Below are 23,009 nucleotides of genomic sequence, written 5' to 3' on the forward strand. Positions count from 1 at the left end.
TGATGTTTCTTGCAGTGTTCTATTTCATTCTATAATGGACCTTCTCAGCTATGCTCATCATGCATCCCAAGGTGGGATCAGAGATGAAGTAGATCTAGCATAGCAGGAGAGATGACTTAAATTAATGGTGATTAAGGTATAAAACCTGGCTGGCTAGCTAGGCAACAAATTATTTTAAAAAGATGATGCTGTAACAGGACTTAGACAGCAGGGCTCATAGTCACCAAAATCAGAATGTCACCCTCTGGAAGGGTGTACTACGAAACCTGTTGGAGTTGACGAACTTTGGCAAACTCTTGAGCTCAACCATATATGTGGCTCACCATTTAGCAACGAATACTAAACAAATATACATAAAGATGTATAAACACACTACTGTTCAAGAGTTTTGGGTCACTTGAAATGTCCTTGATTTTGAAAGCCTTTTGTCCATTAAAATATCAACTTGATCAGAAATAGTGTAGACAATGTAAATAACTATTGTAGCTGATTGGCATATCTACAGTTGAAGTCGGAAGTTCACATACGCCTTAGCCCAATACATTTCAACTCCGTTTTCAAAAATTCCTGACTTTTAATCCGAGTAAAAATTCCCTGACTGGTCATTTAGGATCCCCACTATATTTTAAGAATGTGAAATGTCAGCATAATCAAGCTCTTAGATTTAATTCCTTTCATCACATTCCCAGTGGGTCAGAAGTTTACATACACTCAATTAGTGTTTGGTAGCATTGCCTTTAAATTGTTTAAGTTGTGTCAAACATTTTGGGTAGCCTTCCACAAGCTTCCCACAATAAGTTGGGTGAATTTTGGCCCATTCCTCCTGACAGAACTGTTGTAACAGAGTCCGGTTTGTAGGCTTACTTGCTCGCACAGGCTTTTTCAGTTCTGCCCACAGATGTTCTATAAGTTTGAAGTCAGTCCAATAACTTGACTTCGTTGTCCTTAAGCCATTTTGCCACAACTTTGGACGTATGCTTGGGGTCATTGTCCAGTTGGAAGTTGCGATCAAGCATATATAGGACTCATTTTACTGTGGATATAGATACTTTGTGCACGTTTCCTCCAGCATCTTCACAAGGTTCTTTGCTGCTGTTCTGGGATTGATTTGCACTTTTTGCACCAAAGTACGCTCATCTCTTGGACACAGAATGTGTCTCCTTCCTGAGTCGTATGATGGCTGCGTGGTCCCATGGTGTTTATACTTGCGTACTATTGTTTGCACAGTCACCTTACTGTAAGTAAACTTCTGACCCACTGCAATTGTGATACAGTGAATTATAAGTGAAATAATCTATTAGAAACATTTGTTGGAAAAAATACTTGTGTCATGCACACAGATGTCCTAACCGACTTGCCAAAACTATCGTTTGTTAACAAGAAATTTGTGGAGTGGTTGAAAAACGAGTTTTATTGACTCCAACCTAAGTGTATATAAACTTACGACTTCAACTGTACATAGTTGTACAGAGGCCCATTATCAGCAATATAACTCCTGTGTTCCAATGGCACGTTGTTAGCTAATTCAAATGTATAATTTTAAAAGGCTAATTGATCATTAGAAAATCCTTTTGCAATTACGTTAGCACAGCTGAAAACTGTTCTGATTAAAGAAGCAATAAAACTGGCCTTTAGACTAGTTGGGTATCTGGAGCATCAGCATTTGTGGGTTCGTTTACAGGCTCAAAATGGCCAGAAACAAATAACTTTTTTCTAAAAACTCGTCAGCCTATTCTAGTTCTGAGAAATTAAGGCTATTCTGTGCGAGAAATTGCCAAGAAACTGAAGATCTCGTACTACTCCACAGAACAGTGCAAACTGGCAATAACCAGAATAGAAAGAGGGGGTGGCCCTGGTGCACAACTGAGCAAGAATACATTAGAGTGTCTAGTTTGAGAAATAGATGCCTCAACTGGCAGCTTCATTAAATAGTACCTGAAAAAAACAGTCTCAACGTCAACAGTGAAGAGGTGACTCCGGGATGCTGGCATTCTAGGCAGAGTTGCAAAGAAATAGCAATATCTGACTGGCCAATAAAAATGTTAAGATGGGCAAAAGAACACAGACACTGGACAGAGGAACTCTGCCTAGAAGGCCAGAATATTCCTTGGGTTTACACCAATCTTACTACTACTGCACTGATCACACAACAGAAGAGGCTGATGCTTACAATTCATTTTTATTGTAAAGTTGTATGATATAAAGCAGAAAGAATTAACATCCAAAGGCCCATTTAGGGCCATGGCAAACTGCCTATCATAGACCCTCTCCCTCTTCCTCCATGGTGTCCTCCAGAAGCTCATGAAAGCAATGCTGTCAATCCACATGGAAGCAGAACATAGAGTGCTCCTGTAAAACAATTATTCCGTCAGGAATTAATCAAACAGTCATTGAACGAATGGGATTCACAGTAATACAATTTGTCTGAGAAATGTCAATCATGAACCCCAGTTGTGGAGCCCCTATCCTCTCATCACAAGCCCAAGCACTTACCTCACCTGCTCTTCTGTGTTTTCCTCTTCCTGCCTCCCTCCCTTTCATCCTTTCCTATTGATGCTTCAACAGATAAAGAGACCTCATATGCCACAATCTGTTTCGGGAAAAAACATCTGAAAGCCCACTCACTTGAGGTGAATAATCACATGAGATCAGGAATTGTAGTGGTTGGGTTGAAAGACATTACCTAAACATACTTCTATCAACACTAATACAGTTGTCTACAGAGAACAGGCTTTGATAGTAAACACTTACCTAATGAAGTCATCCAGCTGTGCTCCTCCTCCAACCCTCCCATCCTTTCCAATTGATGCTTCAACAGATGTTTCTTTGGCTGCTCTTTTCATCTATCTCAGACTTGAACAGGCTTAGAAAGAGGACAAAAGGAAGCCAAAGCAACTTTAAAAGAGAAGTAGAAGAGGCAGACTTCTTTTCTTTTTGACGTCTGTTGGCTATTTTTCCTGTGCTCTTGGTCTTCTCCTTTTCTGCTAATCCTTAGTTATTTAAATAGTTATTTTGGCCATATGTCCATCAGAATTCTAGTTCAATCTCCTCTCTATTATTCTTCTAAAGTGTTTTCACCTCTTTTCTCTGGGTCTCTGTTTATCTTGCCTCCCCCTTGTGTTTTCCATAACTTTCTTTCGATCCACTCAGCTCTTCTTTACTGCTAATCTCATTTACCTTTTATCCCATGGTCCTTCCTGATTCTGTCCATCAGAACTTGAATTCTATATCTCCTACTTCCCTCCTGATAAACCACTCTGGTCTCTCTTCCTCCTCTCTCATGTTTCCTCCTCTTCACCCTCATGCCTGGCTTCCTTATAATTTGTTCCTCCTTTTACTTATTTTCTCATTTTTTTGTTTGTTTTTTTCTCTTAAAAAAAACTCTGTTGTTTATTTACATGTATCAACATACCTAGGAGCATTGACTTGTACATTTCTTCTTTTGTCTGCTCCCTTTCTTTTGTCATCTACTCAAAAGTTGTCGATGCCTCGTCCGCCTCTTTCTTCTGCTTCTTCCTTGTTCTCCTCTTTGCAGACTGTGCGTGAGCGGTCTCTGGACGCTGCTCTCTCTCTTCCCTCCGCACAGAGGCGTCAGATGTAGACGCTGTGACCTCGTATGCCACCACCTGTTTTGCTCTCTGTGTCTGTCCTTTTTTCTGACACAGCGCACGCCTCTTTTCTCTTTCAATCTGTGCATTCCTCTCTTCTCTCTCATACAGTTTCTCCATCTCCATCTTGAACCTGGCCTCGTGATCTTTTATTCTTTGAAGCTCTGCTCTCTTCTTATCCTCGTCCCGTATCCTTGTCTGCCTTTTCTGTTCCTCCTTCTCTTGTTCCTGTTGTATCTTCAATCTCCTTTTCTGTTCCTCTTTCCTCCTCTTCTCTTCTTTCTTTCGTGCCTTTTGCTGCATCTCCAACACCTTCATTCTCTCCTTTCCCCTGTTCCTCTCCTCCTCCATCCTCTGTTTCTCCATCTTTTTCTCTTCCTCTGCCCTCTTTTTCTCTTCTTTTGCACGGGCCTTCTGTTGCATCTCCTGCTGCTTTCTTTCTTTTTTCTCCCTCTTTTTCTCTTGCTCTTGTCTCTTTTTCTCATGTTCGATCTTTAGTTTCATCTCTGCCTTCTCCCTTTTCCTCTGCTCCTCTAACTTGTTTTTTTCCATATTTTCTGTCCTTTTCCTTTCCTCCTCATTCAATTTCTTCTGTCTCTTTTCCCACTTTTTGAGCTCTTCGTCCCTGGCTTTTTCCTTCCTCCTTTCAATCTTCATCATCTCTTCATTTCTCTTAGCCTCATACTTGAAATATTTGATCCTGTCTGCGTAGCTCATGGCATTAAGTTCTTCTATCCCTCGGCTCGCCATCATAGACATTGCATTGGCGGTTGCAAATCTCCCTTCCCTTTTACCACTATCAATCTCCTTCCTGTCCCTCTTACCATAAGGATCCCTGTGTAGACATCTCTGCTGTTGTCCACTCATGCTCTCCTCACTTTCACTACTCCCCTCCTGACTTGTGTCCTCACTCACACTCTGAGACACGTCATCCTCAGACGAGCACGAGGGAGTCACAGCATTCTCAGTGATGACGCGAAGCGCCTTGATGTAGTCAGCTTCTGTGTTCACTCTGTGAGCGAGCGGGCACAGCTCCTCGTAAATGGATTTCCATGTGAGTGACTCCTCACAAACATCGTCAGGCAGGTATAGATCAGATGATTGCCTCTTGAGCACATTCACAACCTCTGCCAGGTCCTGCTGGGTGTCCCCCTGAGTGTCCTCTCGGGCGGCCACTGGCGTGGCCTCTGGGCTGTCCGGGCGCTCGGGGGCTGTGGCAGGGATATTAGATTGTTTTACTGCAGAGGAGCAGGAGGCCTCACTGTCATCGTTCTTGTCATCGCTGTTTGCCATTTTCTTCAGAATCTCTTCCTTTCTCTTTTGGGCCATCCTCTCTTTCAGCTGTGCTTTATACATGCTTGCAATTTCTGCTCCTCTCCGTTGAACTTCCTCAGACAATTCCTCAGACGATGCAGTCTCTTGCCTCTTAACCTCATCCTTGACCTTTGCCTGGCCAGTCAATGGGGACCTGGGGTGGACCTGCGGATGGGTCTGTCTCATCCGGGCAGGATGGCCGGGAGCCAGGAGGTGGGATGGGACAGCAAATCGGTGTGAAGCGTGTGGGTGTGACGTCTTGGACGGAGAATGAGGCCATTTATCAGGGGAGGTGCAGCTCTGTGTGTCCAGAGGGGGAAAGATTGAGTGTTTCTTAGGTGGGTCCTTCTGGGTGCCGGCAGCATGCTGGTCAGGCTCCGATTGGCTGTTGGCGAGGTACCTGTGGTGGTTGTACCAGGGGAAAGCTGGCAGTGTCGGGGAGACGGGACAAATAATGGAAGAGGTGGAGCGCTGCTTGATCACCCCTTTATCCACCCCAATCTGTATGATGACAGACACACTTTTATTACTTAATAGCTTGATGGTTATTGTTATTACTATCTTAAAACAATTACATGTGTATGGGTAATAAATATCATAGAGAAAACACGTTTTATTACTGTATATTAGCCTATTAGGAAAATGGGAAGGTCCACACTTTTGGAATCATTCCAATTCAGAAATTCTTCCATTCCTTTACAACTTTATTCTAAGAATGCAGACCATCCTGAGAATACTACCAGTGCAGAATGCAGACCTTCCTCAGAATACTATCAGTGCAGAATGCAGACCTTCCTCAGAATACTATCAGTGCAGAATGCAGACCTTCCCAAAAATACTACCAGTGCAGAACACATACCTTCTTCAGAATACTATCAGTGCAGAATGCATACCTTCCTCAGAATACTACCAGTGCAGAACACAGGCCTTCCTCAGAATACTACCAGTGCAGAATGCAGACCTTCCTCAGAATACTTCCAGTGCAGAATGCAGACCTTCCTCAGAATACTACCAGTGCAGAATGCAGACCTTCCCAAGAATACTACCAGTGCAGAACACAGGCCTTCCTCAGAATACTTCCAGTGCAGAATGCAGACCTTCCTCAGAATACTATCAGTGCAGAACACAGGCCTTCCTCAGAATACTACCAGTGCAGAATGCAGACCTTCCCAAAAATACTACCAGTGCAGAACACAGGCCTTCCTCAGAATACTATCAGTGCAGAATGCAGACCTTCCTCAGAATACTATCAGTGCAGAACACAGGCCTTCCTCAGAATACTACCAGTGCAGAATGCAGACCTTCCCAAAAATACTACCAGTGCAGAACACAGGCCTTCCTCAGAATACTACCAGTGCAGAATGCAGACCTTCCTCAGAATACTACCAGTGCAGAATGCAGACCTTCCTCAGAATACTTCCAGTGTGCAGTTCTTTTTCTTGCCTTCTTATTTCACTATTCTATCTATTTATATCTCATTTCTGTGTATCAGGATTGGGAACATCTAAAGCAACTACAGTATATCTACTTATATGAAAGTCTGATTAAAGAAAACGGCTCGTTACCTCCTCCAAGAGTTGGTGCAGCCTAAATATTTCTCCATACAGCGCCTTAATCTCCCTCATGTTTCCTCGCTCAGTTCTCCATGTCTCTCTAGCCAATCTCCAATGGGCGAGGTCAAGGTCATGGATATCCTCCCGCATGCCTAGTTCAACCTGGGTTCCCTTCTCATTTAGCCTCTTCTTTTTCCTCTTCTTCTGGATTGAATCGGTGTTCTCCTTGTCCTGCCTACACACCTTTGGGGCAGTAGGGATATTGAGAATAGAACATGGTATATTTTATTTTACTCATTGGATTATTATGTGCCTTCCATTGTATTTCATTATTATAGAATATCAATAAGGTATAACGTTGACACTAGATCAAGCCGTAGTTTGTACAAAGTTTACACTGATTGGCCATACATGATTAGTCTGGACCACTTCAGTGGGTCGTAGATTTAGCCTGCAGATGGGACTTACATTAAGGCTGGGGAGTTGTGAGGAGTTGTGAGGCTGGTGTGTTCTGGGCCTGTGGAGTTCAGTAGTTCCTGTGCAGAAATCATCCTGTGCAGTCCGATTTGCCCATGGCTAGAAATGAAAATGATGACAAACATGCAGTCGGAAATGAGGTTATCATGATACAAGCTTGTTATTTTCAATCTTAGAAAAGCTCATAGCCTATATGTCAAAGTGATGATTTTAAATCACTGGAGTTTTGACTATGAGGGTGGTGAGAGAAAATATATTCTAACCATTCTTATGATGAGCCTTGGAAAGGAGAACTTTCCCATAGTTCCTTCAATTACAGTAATCCTGAAAAAAATACAATATGGCTTAAAAATATGATTATATTATTCAAATCATCTAAATTAAATTGTGCCACAAAGTAGGCCTGTTTTTTTTAACTAAATCACAAGTGGTCACAACTACTTACCACCAAAATAACCATCCAAAATATAGCAATGATTTTGATCCCGAATTGAACTTGTAAGTGTTGCTGTAATATGGCAAGTCATTTAGGCTGTCATCATACCAGAATACAATCATTTATGACATCACAATTGTGATGTAATGTGGTGCCATGGGAAGCCACACCCACCATGACAGACAACAAATCACCAGAGCCACATAGGCCTATTAACCAATTAATCCACTTCTATGTTTGAAATACAGTATATTTAGTACTAGTAAGCTCATAAACATAGTAAAAACCACACTGTAGCAATGTGTATCACTTCACAGCTACTGTTCATGATGCATCATGAGTGGCTGTCCTCTGATGGGACCCTATTCCCTACATTGTAACTCTTCAGAATGTGGCAGAGTATGAAAACCTTTGCACTGTCTCTGATGCAGGTGTTTTTTTCTCCCACTCATTATGACATCACTGTGGACATTTTGCCTGAGTTTGGCATCTCTGGGGATAATATGCTGTGTGCAGACCACTTTCACACATATGCACTAGTGAAATCATTGTATTTCCTCCTGCATTAATGTATAATTGCAACATTACAGAATTTCTACAATTGTGCGTCGTCCTATGGGACTCCCAGTGCTTTAGACAGCTGCACCACTCGGAAGGCCAATATAAACGCATCTTCAAAGAATTTACTGAGTTACAGTCCATATATAGGTCAATTGAAATTAATTAATTAGACCCTAATCTATGGATTTCACATGACTGTACAGGGGTGCATCCATTGGGTGGGCCTTGGAGGGCTCACCCACTTGCAGCCAGGCCCAGCCAATCAGAATGAGTTTGTCCCCACAAAAAGGCATTATTATATGCAAATACTTGTCAGCCTCCCTCCCAGCGTGGCTACAAATTCTCTAAAAGGATGTTCGAGGCACATGGTTGAAAAATTAAGATTCAATTATCTAGCAACAGCTCTGGTGGACATTGCTGCAGTCATTATGCCAATTGCACACTCCCTCAAAACTTGAGGCATCTGTGGCATTGTATTGTGACACAACTGCACATTTTAGGGGCTTTTTATTGTCCCCAGTACAATGTGCCCCTGTGTAATGACCATGCTATTTAATCAGCTTCTTGATATGCCACACCTGTCAGGTGGATGGATTACCTTGGCAAAGGAGAAATGCTCACTAACAGCGATGTAGACAAATTTGTGCACAAAATGAGAAAATACGCTTTTTTTGCATATGAAACATTTGAGAGGTTTTATTTCATCTCATGAAACACGGGACAAACACTTTACATGTTGTGTGTATATTTTTGTTCAGTGTACATTTCCAAGGCAACAAATCCTCTAAAACTAACCTTCTCTGGGGTAGGCTAACTCTGAGCTTTCTCATGTATCCTGAATGAATTGTCTGATTTGCGAGTTAAGGACCAATGAAATCAGATCGATAGGAGTGGGGGAAAAGGGGGCTTGTGCATTGATAAGCACCTCCAAATAAGTTAACAATAGGTAATAAAATATGTCACTTTTGCCCATAAGATGGCTCTAATTTGGACTATTTTCAAATAGCCTGATGAAATTTACAATAACTTTTCTAGAGTAAAAACATCCCCATACATAGGTTCAGTTTGCTCCAAGCAGAACTGGGCTAGGCGATGCAAACTTCTGTGCTCACACTCCCTAAAGACCTTCGCTTGAAAAACTAGAAGAAAGAGGCAATATTACTGTTTGTCTCTCTTGAGCCACCGTAGTAACAATATAGCCAGAAACACTTCCTCAAAATAGATACATCAAGACATCTGTATTTAATTATTTTCGTTTTTGCAGAGGAGGTCTTAGTCGTGCAATTACACATCCGTTTAGTGCAGTAATTCTCAAGTGAATGATAGCAAACACTTCATTGAAGAATCCCGTCCATAGTTCCCACCCCTACTGTAAACCAATCACTGATGAAGGGGTGTAGACTTTGACTACTAAACTTCCACTTGCCTCAACAAAAAAACTGGTACATGCGAACAGTTGAAAATAACCTACCAAACACCAAAATGAACAAAAACTTCACCAAATGTATAAGCTTAAAGTGTTTTGACTGGGAAGCATGTGACAGCCTTTTACGGAAGGTGGACGAGCAAAATCCACCATCGTAGTACGGATGATGCCTGAGCTGGAATGTGAAGCTAACTGAAGCTGGCTAGATTTAAAAGACCCTGGGTAGATCTAGCTTGCTTCTTGGTATACCACTCTGGGAACACCTTGGACTTACGACATGGGCTCTATGCTACATTATGGACAGTACTATTCACTGCTCTATACTATGGATGCACATTACCACTGTCTATACTGCACTATACATGAACACTAACACTGTCTACACGGTTTCCCACAGCAGATATTTATTTTCTGTCAATGGGGAGCCCACCATCATAGCCAAGATCCACAACAAGATATCAGAGATGGGCCAGAGAACACACAGGATTGAACTAAACATCCAGGAAGTCTGACCCCTCTACAACTGTGGCTGTATGACATGCCATACTCTTTTTGAACAGACGGCATCAGATACATGGCCTACACATACTAAGACAGGGGAGCGCTGTTCTGCCTTCTCAGATGCTTTATCTGCAGTTGATGTGTCTTTCTGTCAATAGTGTTTAACTGCAGCCCACATTTCGGGGTGTCCCTGCATGAGGGCATTCCTGCACCTGCTACATTATGCACAGTACTGTTCACTATATACTATGGATGCACATTAACACTGTCTATAATGCACAATCTGTTGTTGAGGTTGATGACTTAAAAACAAGTGCTCCCACCTGCATCTGTTCTGGTGACACAGGAGTTTGAAGTGGAGGGAGTACAGGGCTTAGTATGTCCCTCAAGGAGGCTAAAAAAAGATTTTGACTTGGAAAAGTTGAATATTTTCAGGAGTCAGGTAATTGTTTAAGGGAGGAGGATTGGAGGGAAAGATAGAGCAGGTTGAAAAGACTGAGGGAGGCAGAGGATGGGTTTGTATCTGTTGAAGATAGCAATGACAAGGGAGAGGGAATGTCGAGGAAGATTGGTATCAAGTTGAAACAAAGTGGGCCGGACACCAGTTTGAGTTCTGGAGGTGAAATGGAAGGGGCAGAAGGTATTGTGAGGAGTTTGGAGCCCAAGCCTTCCATTGATGGGCATGGCTATGATAAAGATATGATTGGTTCAGTGGGAGTAAGATTTTTGAAGAAGGTGGAACCATGGTCGGTTCCAAGTTGGGTGGAAAAGATGGTGGGTGCCATTGAGTCGGTGAAGGTAACCCTAAGTGGACGTGTCTGGTGCGAGAGAAGCAGGTTGAGGTGGCCAGGGTCATTGTAGTGAAGAACATGTTGTATGCAGAGGAAGTGGAGGGTGGATCAAGGGTGAGGGATTCTGAGAGGATCCCTGTGAATAGTAGATCTTTGCCAGAACAGAGGGATAGGCCAATGAGTGATATATGTTTCAGTGAGTTTGGCTTAGCATTCATAGCCATTGTTATCTGCTGTACTGCAGAGATGATACGTAAGTCATATAAAATAGATGTTGTGGTGGCAGCTGCAGAGAAGTACTTGGGGGTATGAGATTAGATTTCAGAAGAGTTACAGGGTGTGTTGAGTTGTAGTGTCCCGTCCTCTCGGGTCGTTGGCCTGGGGTAGGATAAGATAGGGTTAAAGTAGTGGAATAAGGTGATGGGTTTTAATGAGTGTAGGGTTAGTTAGAAGGGTCATTAAATATATATATATATTTATTTTTTCACATTTCCCCTTTCCAATTTTGTATCAGAAAGGTAATGGATTCATACAATAGTTCAGTAGAGGGCGATAATGCAACATATTGGATGCCAACTGTCTTTAAACCTCACAGAAGCAGAAGAAGAAGACGAAGAATGCACCTGTTCTTTTGTGATTGCTGCCCTGCCCACTATTTAACTGGAAGGAGAGCTATTCCACACAATTGTTTATGCGTTTTCTATGGTTGTTTTTTTTTCCAAATCTTGGGGGACAATTGTTGTTGCAACATGGTTTGGTTTCTGATTCTCATCTGGTTTGTCCAAGGTAGGACCAGTCATTTTGGCTATGTGACATCCTGTTCTTGAGTGTTTTCCGTTTGAGGTAGGCGTGGCCGGCCCCATTGCGGACGCCAATTGGTTCATCATGTTGTTATCTAACATGTATTATGTTCCCCTTGTGTATTTCAGTGGGCAGTGTTCCCATCACCAATTTCACAAATGCTACTACTTCAAATGCTACTTTCCCTGCCACAGGTAGGCAGGCCTGCATTTGGGACCAGTCATTTTGTTAGGTGACAGGCTGAAAACTAGGCCTGTTTTCCATGTATATTTAATGTAGGCCAGCCCCACTGCAAAACTGTTCTGTTCCTCTTTATAATATTTTCTTTCTGTATTTCAGTGGACAATTCTACATACACCAACAATTCTACAAATATGACTTTCACTGCCACAGGTAGGTTTCTACTGTGATTCTAAAGTCAATCACTTTGGCTGATGGGGCCTAAAGAAACAATTAAATCTGTCTTCAAGTTTATGGCCTGTCTATCAATAAACATAATGATATTACAAAATAAGTTTGTTCACAATTTCTTTTAGGTTCTACTGCCTCAATGGGGACACGCCACAGACTAAATGATTGGGTTAAAACGCCTGAAACCAGAGAAGGTAACGCATTCATTAGATGAAGCGCACAATCCTGGACCTCTACTATGAGGTCTGGACTTTAATGGCACTGGAGGTAGTGACTTGTAACTAGTAGATGTCATGTCAGTGTTTCAGACCATCTCTCTCTGTTACAGAGGACTTACAGTTCGACCTTGCTATCATGGAGGGAGACATTCTGGTTTCAGTGAGTCTGTTACCCCTGCTTTCTGTCCTGTTACTGCATCTTTTAGGCTGATGAATCTAATTGATACCACCTTCTGATTTACACATTCTGAATCTAATGACTCCAAAATCATTCAAGCCAGATTGTTGAACAGAATTACATTTGAACGTGCTCTACCGGTTGTCCATGGTGTTTGTCCTTCAGATGGTTGCAATTTGAGCCAATATATCCACAGGAAAATATACAATGCATGCATAATAACTGAAGTGCCAGGTGATAGAAATTCCAACTTCAGTACCGCCACTCTAAAGTTGTTTTAACAGTACTTTCCTGTGGATATTTTTAACCATCTGAAGGATCGACACCACGGACCACCAGTAGAGTAAGTTTCAATGTCATTTTATTTAACATTCTGTCTTGTTTATTTTTATTTCACCTTTATTTAACCAGGTAGGCTAGTTGAGAACAAGTTCTCATTTGCAACTGCGACCTGGCCAAGATAAGGCATAGCAGTGTGAACAGACAACACAGAGTTACACATGGAGTAAACAATTAACAAGTCAATAACACAGTAGAAAAAAGGGGAGTCTATATATACATTGTGTGCAAAAGGCATGAGAAGGTAGGCAAATAATTACAATTATGCAGATTAACACTGGAGTGATAAATGATCAGATGGTTATGAACAGGTAGAGATATTGGTGTGCAAAAGAGCAGAAAAATAAATAAATAAAAACAGTATGGGGATGAGGTAGGTGAAAATGGGTGGGCTATTTACAGCTGCAGCTGCAGCGATCGGTTAGCTGCTCAGATAGCAGATGTTTGAAGTTGGTGAGGGAGATAAAAGTCTCCAACTTCAGCGATTTTTGCAATTCGTTCCAGTCACAGGCAGCAGAGAACTGGAACGAAAGGCGGCCAAATGAGGTGTTGGCTTTAGGGATGATCAGTGAGATACACCTGCTGGAGCGCGTGCTACGGATGGGTGTTGCCATCGTAACCAGTGAACTGAGATAAGGCGGAGCTTTACCTAGCATGGACTTGTAGATGACCTGGAGCCAGTGGGTCTGGCGACGAATATGTAGCGAGGGCCAGCCGACTAGAGCATACAAGTCGCAGTGGTGGGTGGTATAAGGTGCTTTAGTGACAAAACGGATGGCACTGTGATAAACTACATCCAGTTTGCTGAGTAGAGTGTTGGAAGCAATTTTGTAGATGACATCGCCGAAGTCGAGGATCGGTAGGATAGTCAGTTTTACTAGGGTAAGTTTGGCGGCGTGAGTGAAGGAGGCTTTGTTGCGGAATAGAAAGCCGACTCTTGATTTGATTTTCGATTGGAGATGTTTGATATGGGTCTGGAAGGAGAGTTTAGAGTCTAGCCAGACACCTAGGTACTTATAGATGTCCACATATTCAAGGTCGGAACCATCCAGGGTGGTGATGCTGGTCAGGCGTGCGGGTGCAGGCAGCGAACGGTTGAAAAGCATGCATTTGGTTTTACTAGCGTTTAAGAGCAGTTGGAGGCCACGGAAGGAGTGCTGTATGGCATTGAAGCTCGTTTGGAGGTTAGATAGCACAGTGTCCAAGGACGGGCCGGAAGTATATAGAATGGTGTCTGCGTAGAGGTGGATCAGGGAATCGCCCGCAGCATGAGAAACATCATTGATATATACAGAGAAAAGAGTCGGCCCGAGAATTGAACCCTGTGGCACCCCCATAGAGACTGCCAGAGGACCGGACAGCATGCCCTCCGATTTGACACACTGAACTCTGTCTGCAAAGTAATTGGTGAACCAGGCAAGGCAGTCATCCGAAAAACCGAGGCTACTGAGTCTGCCGATAAGAATACGGTGATTGACAGAGTCGAAAGCCTTGGCAAGGTCTATGAAGACGGCTGCACAGTACTGTCTTTTATCGATGGCGGTTATGATATCGTTTAGTACCTTGAGCGTGGCTGAGGTACACCCGTGACCGGCTCGGAAACCAGATTGCACAGCGGAGAAGGTACGGTGGGATTCAAGATGGTCAGTGACCTGTTTGTTGACTTGGCTTTCGAAGACCTTAGATAGGCAGGGCAGGATGGATATAGGTCTGTAACAGTTTGGGTCCAGGGTGTCACCCCCTTTGAAGAGGGGGATGACTGCGGCAGCTTTCCAATCCTTGGGGATCTCAGACGATATGAAAGAGGTTGAACAGGCTGGTAATAGGGGTTGCGACAATGGCGGCGGATAGTTTCAGGAATAGAGGGTCCAGATTGTCAAGCCCAGCTGATTTGTACGGGTCCAGGTTTTGCAGCTCTTTCAGAACATCTGCTATCTGGATTTGGGTAAAGGAGAACCTGGAGAGGCTTGGGCGAGTAGCTGCGGGGGGGGGGGGGGGGAGCTGTTGGCCGAGGTTGGAGTAGCCAGGCGGAAGGCATGGCCAGCCGTTGAGAAATGCTTGTTGAAGTTTTCGATAATCATGGATTTATCGGTGGTGACCGTGTTACCTAGCCTCAGTGCAGTGGGCAGCTGGGAGGAGGTGCTCTTGTTCTCCATGGACTTCAGTGTCCCAGAACTTTTTGGAGTTGGAGCTACAGGATGCAAACTTCTGCCTGAAGAAGTTGGCTTTAGCTTTCCTGACTGACTGTGTGTATTGGTTCCTGACTTCCCTGAACAGTTGCATATCGCGGGGACTATTCGATGTTAGTGCAGTCCGCCACAGGATGTTTTTGTGCTGGTCGAGGGCAGTAAGGTCTGGAGTGAACCAGGGGCTATATCTGTTCTTAGTTCTGCATTTTTTGAACGGAGCATGCTTATCTAAAATGGTGAGGAAGTTACTTTTAAAGAAAGACCAGGCATCCTCAACTGACGGGATGAGGTCAATGTCCTTCCAGGATACCCGGGCCAGGTCGATTAGAAAGGCCTGCTCACAGAAGTGTTTTAGGGAGCGTTTGACAGTGATGAGGGGTGGTCGTTTGACTGCGGCTCCGTAGCGGATACAGGCAATGAGGCAGTGATCGCTGAGATCCTGGTTGTAGACAGCGGAAGTGTATTTGGAGGGCCAGTTGGTCAGGATGACGTCAATGAGGGTGCCCTTGTTTACAGAGTTAGGGTTGTACCTGGTGGGTTCCTTGATGATTTGAGTGAGATTGAGGGCATCTAGCTTAGATTGTAGGACTGCCGGGGTGTTAAGCATATCCCAGTTTAGGTCACCTAACAGAACAAACTCTGAAGCTAGATGGGGGGCGATCAATTCACAAATGGTGTCCAGGGCACAGCTGGGAGCTGAGGGGGGTCGGTAGCAGGCGGCAACAGTGAGAGACTTATTTCTGGAGAGTAATTTTCAAAATTAGTAGTTCGAACTGTTTGGGTATGGACCTGGAAAGTATGACATTACTTTGCAGGCTATCTCTGCAGTAGACTGCAACTCCTCCCCCTTTGGCAGTTCTATCTTGACGGAAGATGTTATAGTTGGGTATGGAAATCTCAGAATTTTTGGTGGCCTTCCTGAGCCAGGATTCAGACACGGCAAGGACATCAGGGTTAGCAGAGTGTGCTTGTAAAGAAACCTTAAATGATTTTGCAGTCATTAATTTCAGTCTGTGTATACCAGAAGCTGGTACAGTGCCTTCTGAAAGCATCATACCCCTTGACTTATTTCACATTTTGTTACAGCCTGAATTCAAAATGGATTAAATACAAATTCTAACCCGTCTACACAAAATAACCCATAATGACAGTGAAAATGCTTTAGAAATGTTTGCTAGTTTCTTGAAAATGAAATGCAGAAATATCTCAACTAGTCACATCCCAGAGTCAATACTTTGTAGAAGCACCTTTGGCAGCGACTACACCTGTGAGTTTCTCTGGGTAAGTCTAAGAGCTTTCCACATCTGGATTGTGTAACTTCTCAATCTAATCAAAATTATTCAAGCTGTCAAATTGGTTGTTGATCACTACTAAACAACCATGTTCAGGTCCTGCAGTAGATTTGTCAAAACTGTAACTTGGCCACTCGGGAACATTCTGTCTTCTTGGTAAGAAACTCCAGTGCCGATTTTCCCTTGTGTTTTAGGTTATTGTCCTGCAGAAAGGTGAATTGTGCTCCCAGTGTCTGGTAGAAAGCAGACTAAACCAGGATTTCCTCTAGGATCTTGCTTGTGCTTAGCTCATAACGTTTCTTTTTTATCCTGACACTCCCCAGTCCGCTATGATTACAAGCATACCCATAACATGATGCATCCACCACAATGCTTGAAAATATGAAGTGGTACTCAGTAATCTTTTGGTTTTGCCTGTCATTACACTTTGTATTCAGGACCAAAAGATAATTGCTTTGCCACATTTTCTGCAGTATTACTTTAGTGCCTTGATGTCAACAGGATGCATGTTTTGGAATAATTGTATTCTGTACAGGCTTCATTTTCACTGTCAATCAGGTTAGTATTGTAGAGTAACTAAAATGTTATTTGGTTCTCTTATCACAGCCATTAAAGTCTAACTGTTTTATAGTCCCTATTGGGCTCATGGTGAAATCCCTGAGCGGTTTCCTCCTTCTCTGGCAACTGACTTAAGAAAGACGACCTGTATCTTTTGTATGGACTGGGTGTATTGAAACACCATCCAAAGTGTAACTTCACCACGCTCGAAGGGATCTTCAATGTCTGCCTTTTTTTACCCATCTACCAATAGGTGCCTTGTGCAAGTTGTTGAAACCAACAGGACGTTGTAGTTAAATCTGTTTGAAATGCACTGCTTGTTTGAGACCTTACAATTATCTGTATGTGTGGGTTACAGAGATCAGGTAGTCATTCAAAATTCATGTAAACACTATTGCACAGTAAGTCATGCAAATAATATTTGTGTGTCGGCAAGTGACGACAATCTCAATTTAAATCGTAGTGGCACGGTTTTAGTTGATTTGAATTTTCTTCTAAAAGATCTTAAAATAGATATAGTTTACAAAACATTAGGAACACTTAATATTGAGTTGCACCCCCCTTTGCCCTCAAAAGCCTCAATTCGTTAGGGCATGGACTCTTCCACAGGAATGCTGGCCCCATGATGTCCTCAATGCTTCCCACCATTGTGCCCAGTTGGCTGGTAGTGGATCTCTCGTTCCATCTCATCCCACAGATGCTTAATTGGATTGAAATCTGGTGACTGGGCAGGCCACTGCACTAAGCTGAATTCACTGTCATTTTTGTGGAACAATCCTAGCCTTGTGGCTTGGGGCATTATCCTGCTGAAAAAATAAATTCAGATGGATACACTGCTGCCATGAAGGGATGCACCTGATTTTCAATTGTTAAGACATTCAAACGTTGCGGAACTTTTATCCAACGTGTGCCATGAAAAGGCACCCCACAGCATCACTCCACCACTGCCACTCTCTAGCCTGCAATGTTGACAAACATCATGATGGCTGCATGTGGTTTTCTTCATACCCTAGTCCTCCCATCAGTGTGAAATTGCAACAAAAAAAACGGGATTCATCAGACCAGACGTTTTTCCAAATCTCCTGTGTGCAGTGTTTCCTTAGTCCACTGCAACATGTTTTTTGCTGAAAGAAGTGGTACTCTGTAAGGTTGTCGGCTGCCATACCCCATTTGTGTCAAGATTCTACGAGTTGAGCATTCTTTGGGCACGAATGTTTTACTGGACGGTCAATTGAATATAACTGTAGCCCGTCTGTTGCTCTGCACAATTCGTGTCACCCATTTTCGACCACTGGACTGCCATTGGCTGGATGTCCTTTGGGTGCTGGACCATTCTTCACACACATTGGAAACTGAGTGTGAAATACCCAGCAACATTGCAGTTCTTGACACACTCAACTGGTGAGCCTGGTACCTACCATACCCTGATCAAAGGTACTTCAATATTTTGTCCTGCCTATTCACCCTCTGAATGGCATATATACATGATCCATGTCGCAAGGCTTAACAATCCTCCTTTAACCGGTCTCTTCATATACACTGAACAGGTGACCTCTGTAAGGATCATAGCATACACCTGGTCAGTCTGTCATGGAAAGTACACTGTATATTGCTCCTTTATTTCTACATACTTAGTCTGGTTTTAGTCATTTAAGTTAATACTGAAATAGTTTTACCATTTTAGAATTTAAAAACATTCATAGGGGAAATGCAGAAATAACAATTGAATTAATCGGAGGCCTATGCTGTCTCGCGACAGCTGGATTTAAGATTAGGTGTTTTGTCCTACAGGAAGACCGATTAGCTGTGAAGTCACTTTGGCCTGAGAAAGATGGCGTCACTTCTATCCCCTACAAGGTCAACGATTATCTGGGTGAGTGTCGAATACAGTAGGAGAGATGAACATTAACACTAGATGTTTTCTAATACAGTGAGAATAATATGCACCGTCTAATGGTAGATTGTCTCTGATCCACACAGTGGACAGAAAGGTAACTATACTAGCAGCGTTCAAGATGATTTCAGACCAGACGTGTATCCTCTTCCACGAATACACCAATGAGATTAACTACATAGACATCATCTCTGGGACAGGGTGAGTCCAAAGTGGGCACATTAACACATTCTCTCCTTCCCAGCAGTTTACAGTTAACTCACAACCTCTCCTTCCTTTTTCCTGTGTTCAATCCTTTATTTTTCTCTCTTCCTGTCATATCCCCTCTCTCTCCTCCTTCTCTCACCTTTCTCTTTCTTCCCTTAACTCTAGCTGTGCGTCGTATGTAGGTTTTCAGGGCGGGGCCCAGTCTCTGTACTTCGGTAGAGCCTGTAACGTGGGGAACCTGTGCCATGAGCTGATGCATGCCCTGGGCCTGCACCACGAGCACACACGGCCAGACCGTGACCAATACGTCACCATACAGTGGGACAACGTGGTCCCAGGTTACTCACACCAACACAACATACTAAACCACCTCACTGGCATTACATGTGGATCAGGGGCAGGGCTGGTCAATTTGTCCCCTGAAGAGCTGCAGTGTGTAGGCTTTAGTACTAGCCCAACACTAACATACCTGATTCAGCTTTTTGTGGTCTGAAGACCGTACAGAATAACTAACTATTGACATTTAATATTTTATTAGGTACTGCCTAAGTGTAACGGATGTGAAACGGCTAGCTTAGTTAGCGGTGGTGTGCGCTAAATAGCATTTCAATCGGTGACGCCACTTGCTCTGAGACCTTGAAGTAGTGGTTCCCCTTGCTCTGCAAGGGCCGTGGCTTTTGTGGAGCGATGGGTAACGATGCTTCGTGGGTGTCAGTTGTTGATGTGTGCAGAGGGTCCCTGGTATGGGCGAGGGGACGGTCTAAAGTTATACTGTTACATAAGCAGCAGCTACTCTTCCTGGGCTCCACACACCATGAAACACTACATAACATGAATAGACAGTGCACCACAAGGACAGAACAACATTAGTTTAAAATAAGAATAGTCTTTCATACATTTATGCCTTAATGTTCCATTTATCATGTACTTATTATAACGGAAATACTGCAGCCATTTATTTCCCCACACATTGCAACCCTTTCCTCTACTGTTGAAATTGCTTTGTCTAAGCAGGTCCCGATGTCCTAATATCATAGCAACCTTGAATCCTGATATCCTAATCTCACAGTACCAGTTATGTAAACACCAGAGAATCTTACACCAGTAACCATCAGTGTTCTTCAGTTTGAGACCAATACTATGTATTTCATAGACTAATTTCCAATTATGTAGAATTGAACTGAATTCGTTAACTCCTGTGAATTTCTTCTGGCATGATTGCAGCAACCTTGTTCGCTAAATTTGCCTGACGCGAATAACTCTACATTGTCATCTACAGTTACCACCTATCCTGGTGTAAAATATACCTTTTACAGTTGCCACCCGTAATGGGTATCCTGGGATAACATGTAAGCTCGTTTTGAGGGCAGTTTTGTTACATTACCACCCGCAATGGGTTTCATTAGGTAAGATGAAATATTCATGCCTTGAATCATGTAGTTTCCTCCTGCTAGAGGTTCAACTTAATGGTTTTTCCATCTCAACTTGTATACATTTCCATTTTCATTCACCTATATCACATTCACACCCAGCAGTGTCCACCAGTCACATCTGCTTCTTGTAACTCTTTTAACTTCCAGGAAAACAAGAGAACTTTAAGGTGAAGAAAGGAGACACTCAGGACCTGCCCTATGACTACGACTCCATAATGCACTACGGAACGTCAGTCACACTACTCTCCTCCTTCCCACTAAAGTCCTAATTTTACTCACCTTGTTTTTAAACTGCTAGCAATGAGTAAATATTAGTTTTACTGTGACTGTACGGTATCCAGCTCCAGTAACATTTCCCTGTGCGTACCAAATGGTTCCCTCTTTACGTCACACTTTTTTTTACCTGGGCTCTGGTCAAACTATGTGCACTATTGGGAATAGGGTGGCATTGTGACGCAGTTCTTGTGTTAAAGTAGCAAGTCCTCTAATCCCCCATTGTTGGGTTTCTCCTGGCAGATACTACTTCTCATCAAACCGGAACCCCACTATTGACGCCACGAAGAGTGGAGTCCAGATTGGACAGAGAAATCACCTGAGCCCCCTGGACATAACACGCCTTAACAAACTCTATCAATGTGGTAAAGGCATGCGCACACACAGACAGACGGGAAAAATATCAGAATTGGGCTGCCTTTGTAAATGCAGTCATTATCGCACTGTATTCTAACCATGTTCATGTCCTGTTACAGAATAACAATGCACAGTTTATCACTTATTGCACCATCCAAGAAGATTTCAACACCGCTGCTGTCAACTGAAGATTCCAACACAAATGGCACTGACATTTTAACTTCTCAACAATGAATAAGTTGAACAAGTCCCTTAAAGCTTTCTGATGTATTGTATGTGTGTTCAGCAGTAGGTAGTTTAATTTGTCCTGTGTGCTCTTGCTGCCTTGAATTAGGCCTATTCCACTGCACTTGTCTTGGAAATAAATCAAATGATCCAGTCAGTGATGTTTCTTGCAGTGTTCTATTTCATTCTATAATGGACCTTCTCAGCTATGCTCATCATGCATCCCAAGGTGGGATCAGAGATGAAGTAGATCTAGCATAGCAGGAGAGATGACTTAAATTAATGGTGATTTAAGGTATAAAACCTGGCTGGCTAGCTAGGCAACAAATTATTTTAAAAAGATGATGCTGTAACAGGACTTAGACAGCAGGGCTCATAGTCACCAAAATCAGAATGTCACCCTCTGGAAGGGTGTACTACGAAACCTGTTGGAGTTGACGAACTTTGGCAAACTCTTGAGCTCAACCATATATGTGGCTCACCATTTAGCAACGAATACTAAACAAATATACATAAAGATGTATAAACACACTACTGTTCAAGAGTTTTGGGTCACTTGAAATGTCCTTGATTTTGAAAGCCTTTTGTCCATTAAAATATCAACTTGATCAGAAATAGTGTAGACAATGTAAATAACTATTGTAGCTGATTGGCATATCTACAGTTGAAGTCGGAAGTTCACATACGCCTTAGCCCAATACATTTCAACTCCGTTTTCAAAAATTCCTGACTTTTAATCCGAGTAAAAATTCCCTGACTGGTCATTTAGGATCCCCACTATATTTTAAGAATGTGAAATGTCAGCATAATCAAGCTCTTAGATTTAATTCCTTTCATCACATTCCCAGTGGGTCAGAAGTTTACATACACTCAATTAGTGTTTGGTAGCATTGCCTTTAAATTGTTTAAGTTGTGTCAAACATTTTGGGTAGCCTTCCACAAGCTTCCCACAATAAGTTGGGTGAATTTTGGCCCATTCCTCCTGACAGAACTGTTGTAACAGAGTCCGGTTTGTAGGCTTACTTGCTCGCACAGGCTTTTTCAGTTCTGCCCACAGATGTTCTATAAGTTTGAAGTCAGTCCAATAACTTGACTTCGTTGTCCTTAAGCCATTTTGCCACAACTTTGGACGTATGCTTGGGGTCATTGTCCAGTTGGAAGTTGCGATCAAGCATATATAGGACTCATTTTACTGTGGATATAGATACTTTGTGCACGTTTCCTCCAGCATCTTCACAAGGTTCTTTGCTGCTGTTCTGGGATTGATTTGCACTTTTTGCACCAAAGTACGCTCATCTCTTGGACACAGAATGTGTCTCCTTCCTGAGTCGTATGATGGCTGCGTGGTCCCATGGTGTTTATACTTGCGTACTATTGTTTGCACAGTCACCTTACTGTAAGTAAACTTCTGACCCACTGCAATTGTGATACAGTGAATTATAAGTGAAATAATCTATTAGAAACATTTGTTGGAAAAAATACTTGTGTCATGCACACAGATGTCCTAACCGACTTGCCAAAACTATCGTTTGTTAACAAGAAATTTGTGGAGTGGTTGAAAAACGAGTTTTATTGACTCCAACCTAAGTGTATATAAACTTACGACTTCAACTGTACATAGTTGTACAGAGGCCCATTATCAGCAATATAACTCCTGTGTTCCAATGGCACGTTGTTAGCTAATTCAAATGTATAATTTTAAAAGGCTAATTGATCATTAGAAAATCCTTTTGCAATTACGTTAGCACAGCTGAAAACTGTTCTGATTAAAGAAGCAATAAAACTGGCCTTTAGACTAGTTGGGTATCTGGAGCATCAGCATTTGTGGGTTCGTTTACAGGCTCAAAATGGCCAGAAACAAATAACTTTTTTCTAAAAACTCGTCAGCCTATTCTAGTTCTGAGAAATTAAGGCTATTCTGTGCGAGAAATTGCCAAGAAACTGAAGATCTCGTACTACTCCACAGA

General features: G+C 42.7%; 2 protein-coding genes across 2 annotated transcripts; one reads left to right on the plus strand and one right to left on the minus strand.

Moving 5' to 3' along the window:
* Nucleotides 1-3,240: 3,240 nt before the first annotated feature.
* On the minus strand, nt 3,241-7,030 carry LOC110523297 (golgin subfamily A member 6-like protein 6). Its single transcript, XM_036976885.1, has 3 exons — nt 6,944-7,030; nt 6,488-6,718; nt 3,241-5,423 (listed from the first exon to the last, which is right to left on the minus strand). The coding sequence occupies exons 2-3, from the start codon at nt 6,623-6,625 to the stop codon at nt 3,468-3,470; spliced, it is 2,094 nt and encodes a 697-aa protein (XP_036832780.1). The 5' UTR covers nt 6,626-6,718; nt 6,944-7,030; the 3' UTR covers nt 3,241-3,467.
* A 4,289-nt stretch (nt 7,031-11,319) lies between these two features.
* On the plus strand, nt 11,320-21,199 carry LOC110519478 (low choriolytic enzyme-like). The gene is made up of 11 exons (XM_036976887.1): nt 11,320-11,453; nt 11,597-11,662; nt 11,808-11,861; nt 12,005-12,073; nt 12,208-12,257; nt 18,445-18,526; nt 18,634-18,748; nt 18,920-19,092; nt 20,335-20,416; nt 20,704-20,825; nt 20,937-21,199. Exons 1-11 carry the CDS (start codon nt 11,417-11,419, stop codon nt 20,939-20,941), a joined length of 855 nt encoding a protein of 284 aa, XP_036832782.1. The 5' UTR covers nt 11,320-11,416; the 3' UTR covers nt 20,942-21,199.
* Nucleotides 21,200-23,009: the final 1,810 nt, after the last annotated feature.

This window comes from Oncorhynchus mykiss, chromosome 5, assembly GCF_013265735.2.
Source record: "Oncorhynchus mykiss isolate Arlee chromosome 5, USDA_OmykA_1.1, whole genome shotgun sequence".
NCBI lineage: Eukaryota > Metazoa > Chordata > Actinopteri > Salmoniformes > Salmonidae > Oncorhynchus > Oncorhynchus mykiss.

Bases quoted from the DNA above. Each gene is read 5' to 3' on its own strand.
- LOC110523297 (XM_036976885.1), bottom strand. From the start codon at position 6,625: ATGCGGGAGGATATCCATGACCTTGACCTCGCCCATTGGAGATTGGCT. The intron at 5,424-6,487 runs GTAACGAGCCGT...GTCATCATACAG, and splicing joins TGCACCAACTCTTGGAGGAG to ATTGGGGTGGATAAAGGGGT.
- LOC110519478 (XM_036976887.1), top strand. From the start codon at position 11,417: ATGGTTTGGTTTCTGATTCTCATCTGGTTTGTCCAAG. The intron at 12,258-18,444 runs GTGAGTCTGTTA...TTTGTCCTACAG, and splicing joins AGGGAGACATTCTGGTTTCA to GAAGACCGATTAGCTGTGAA. The intron at 20,417-20,703 runs GTCAGTCACACT...TTCTCCTGGCAG, and splicing joins TCCATAATGCACTACGGAAC to ATACTACTTCTCATCAAACC.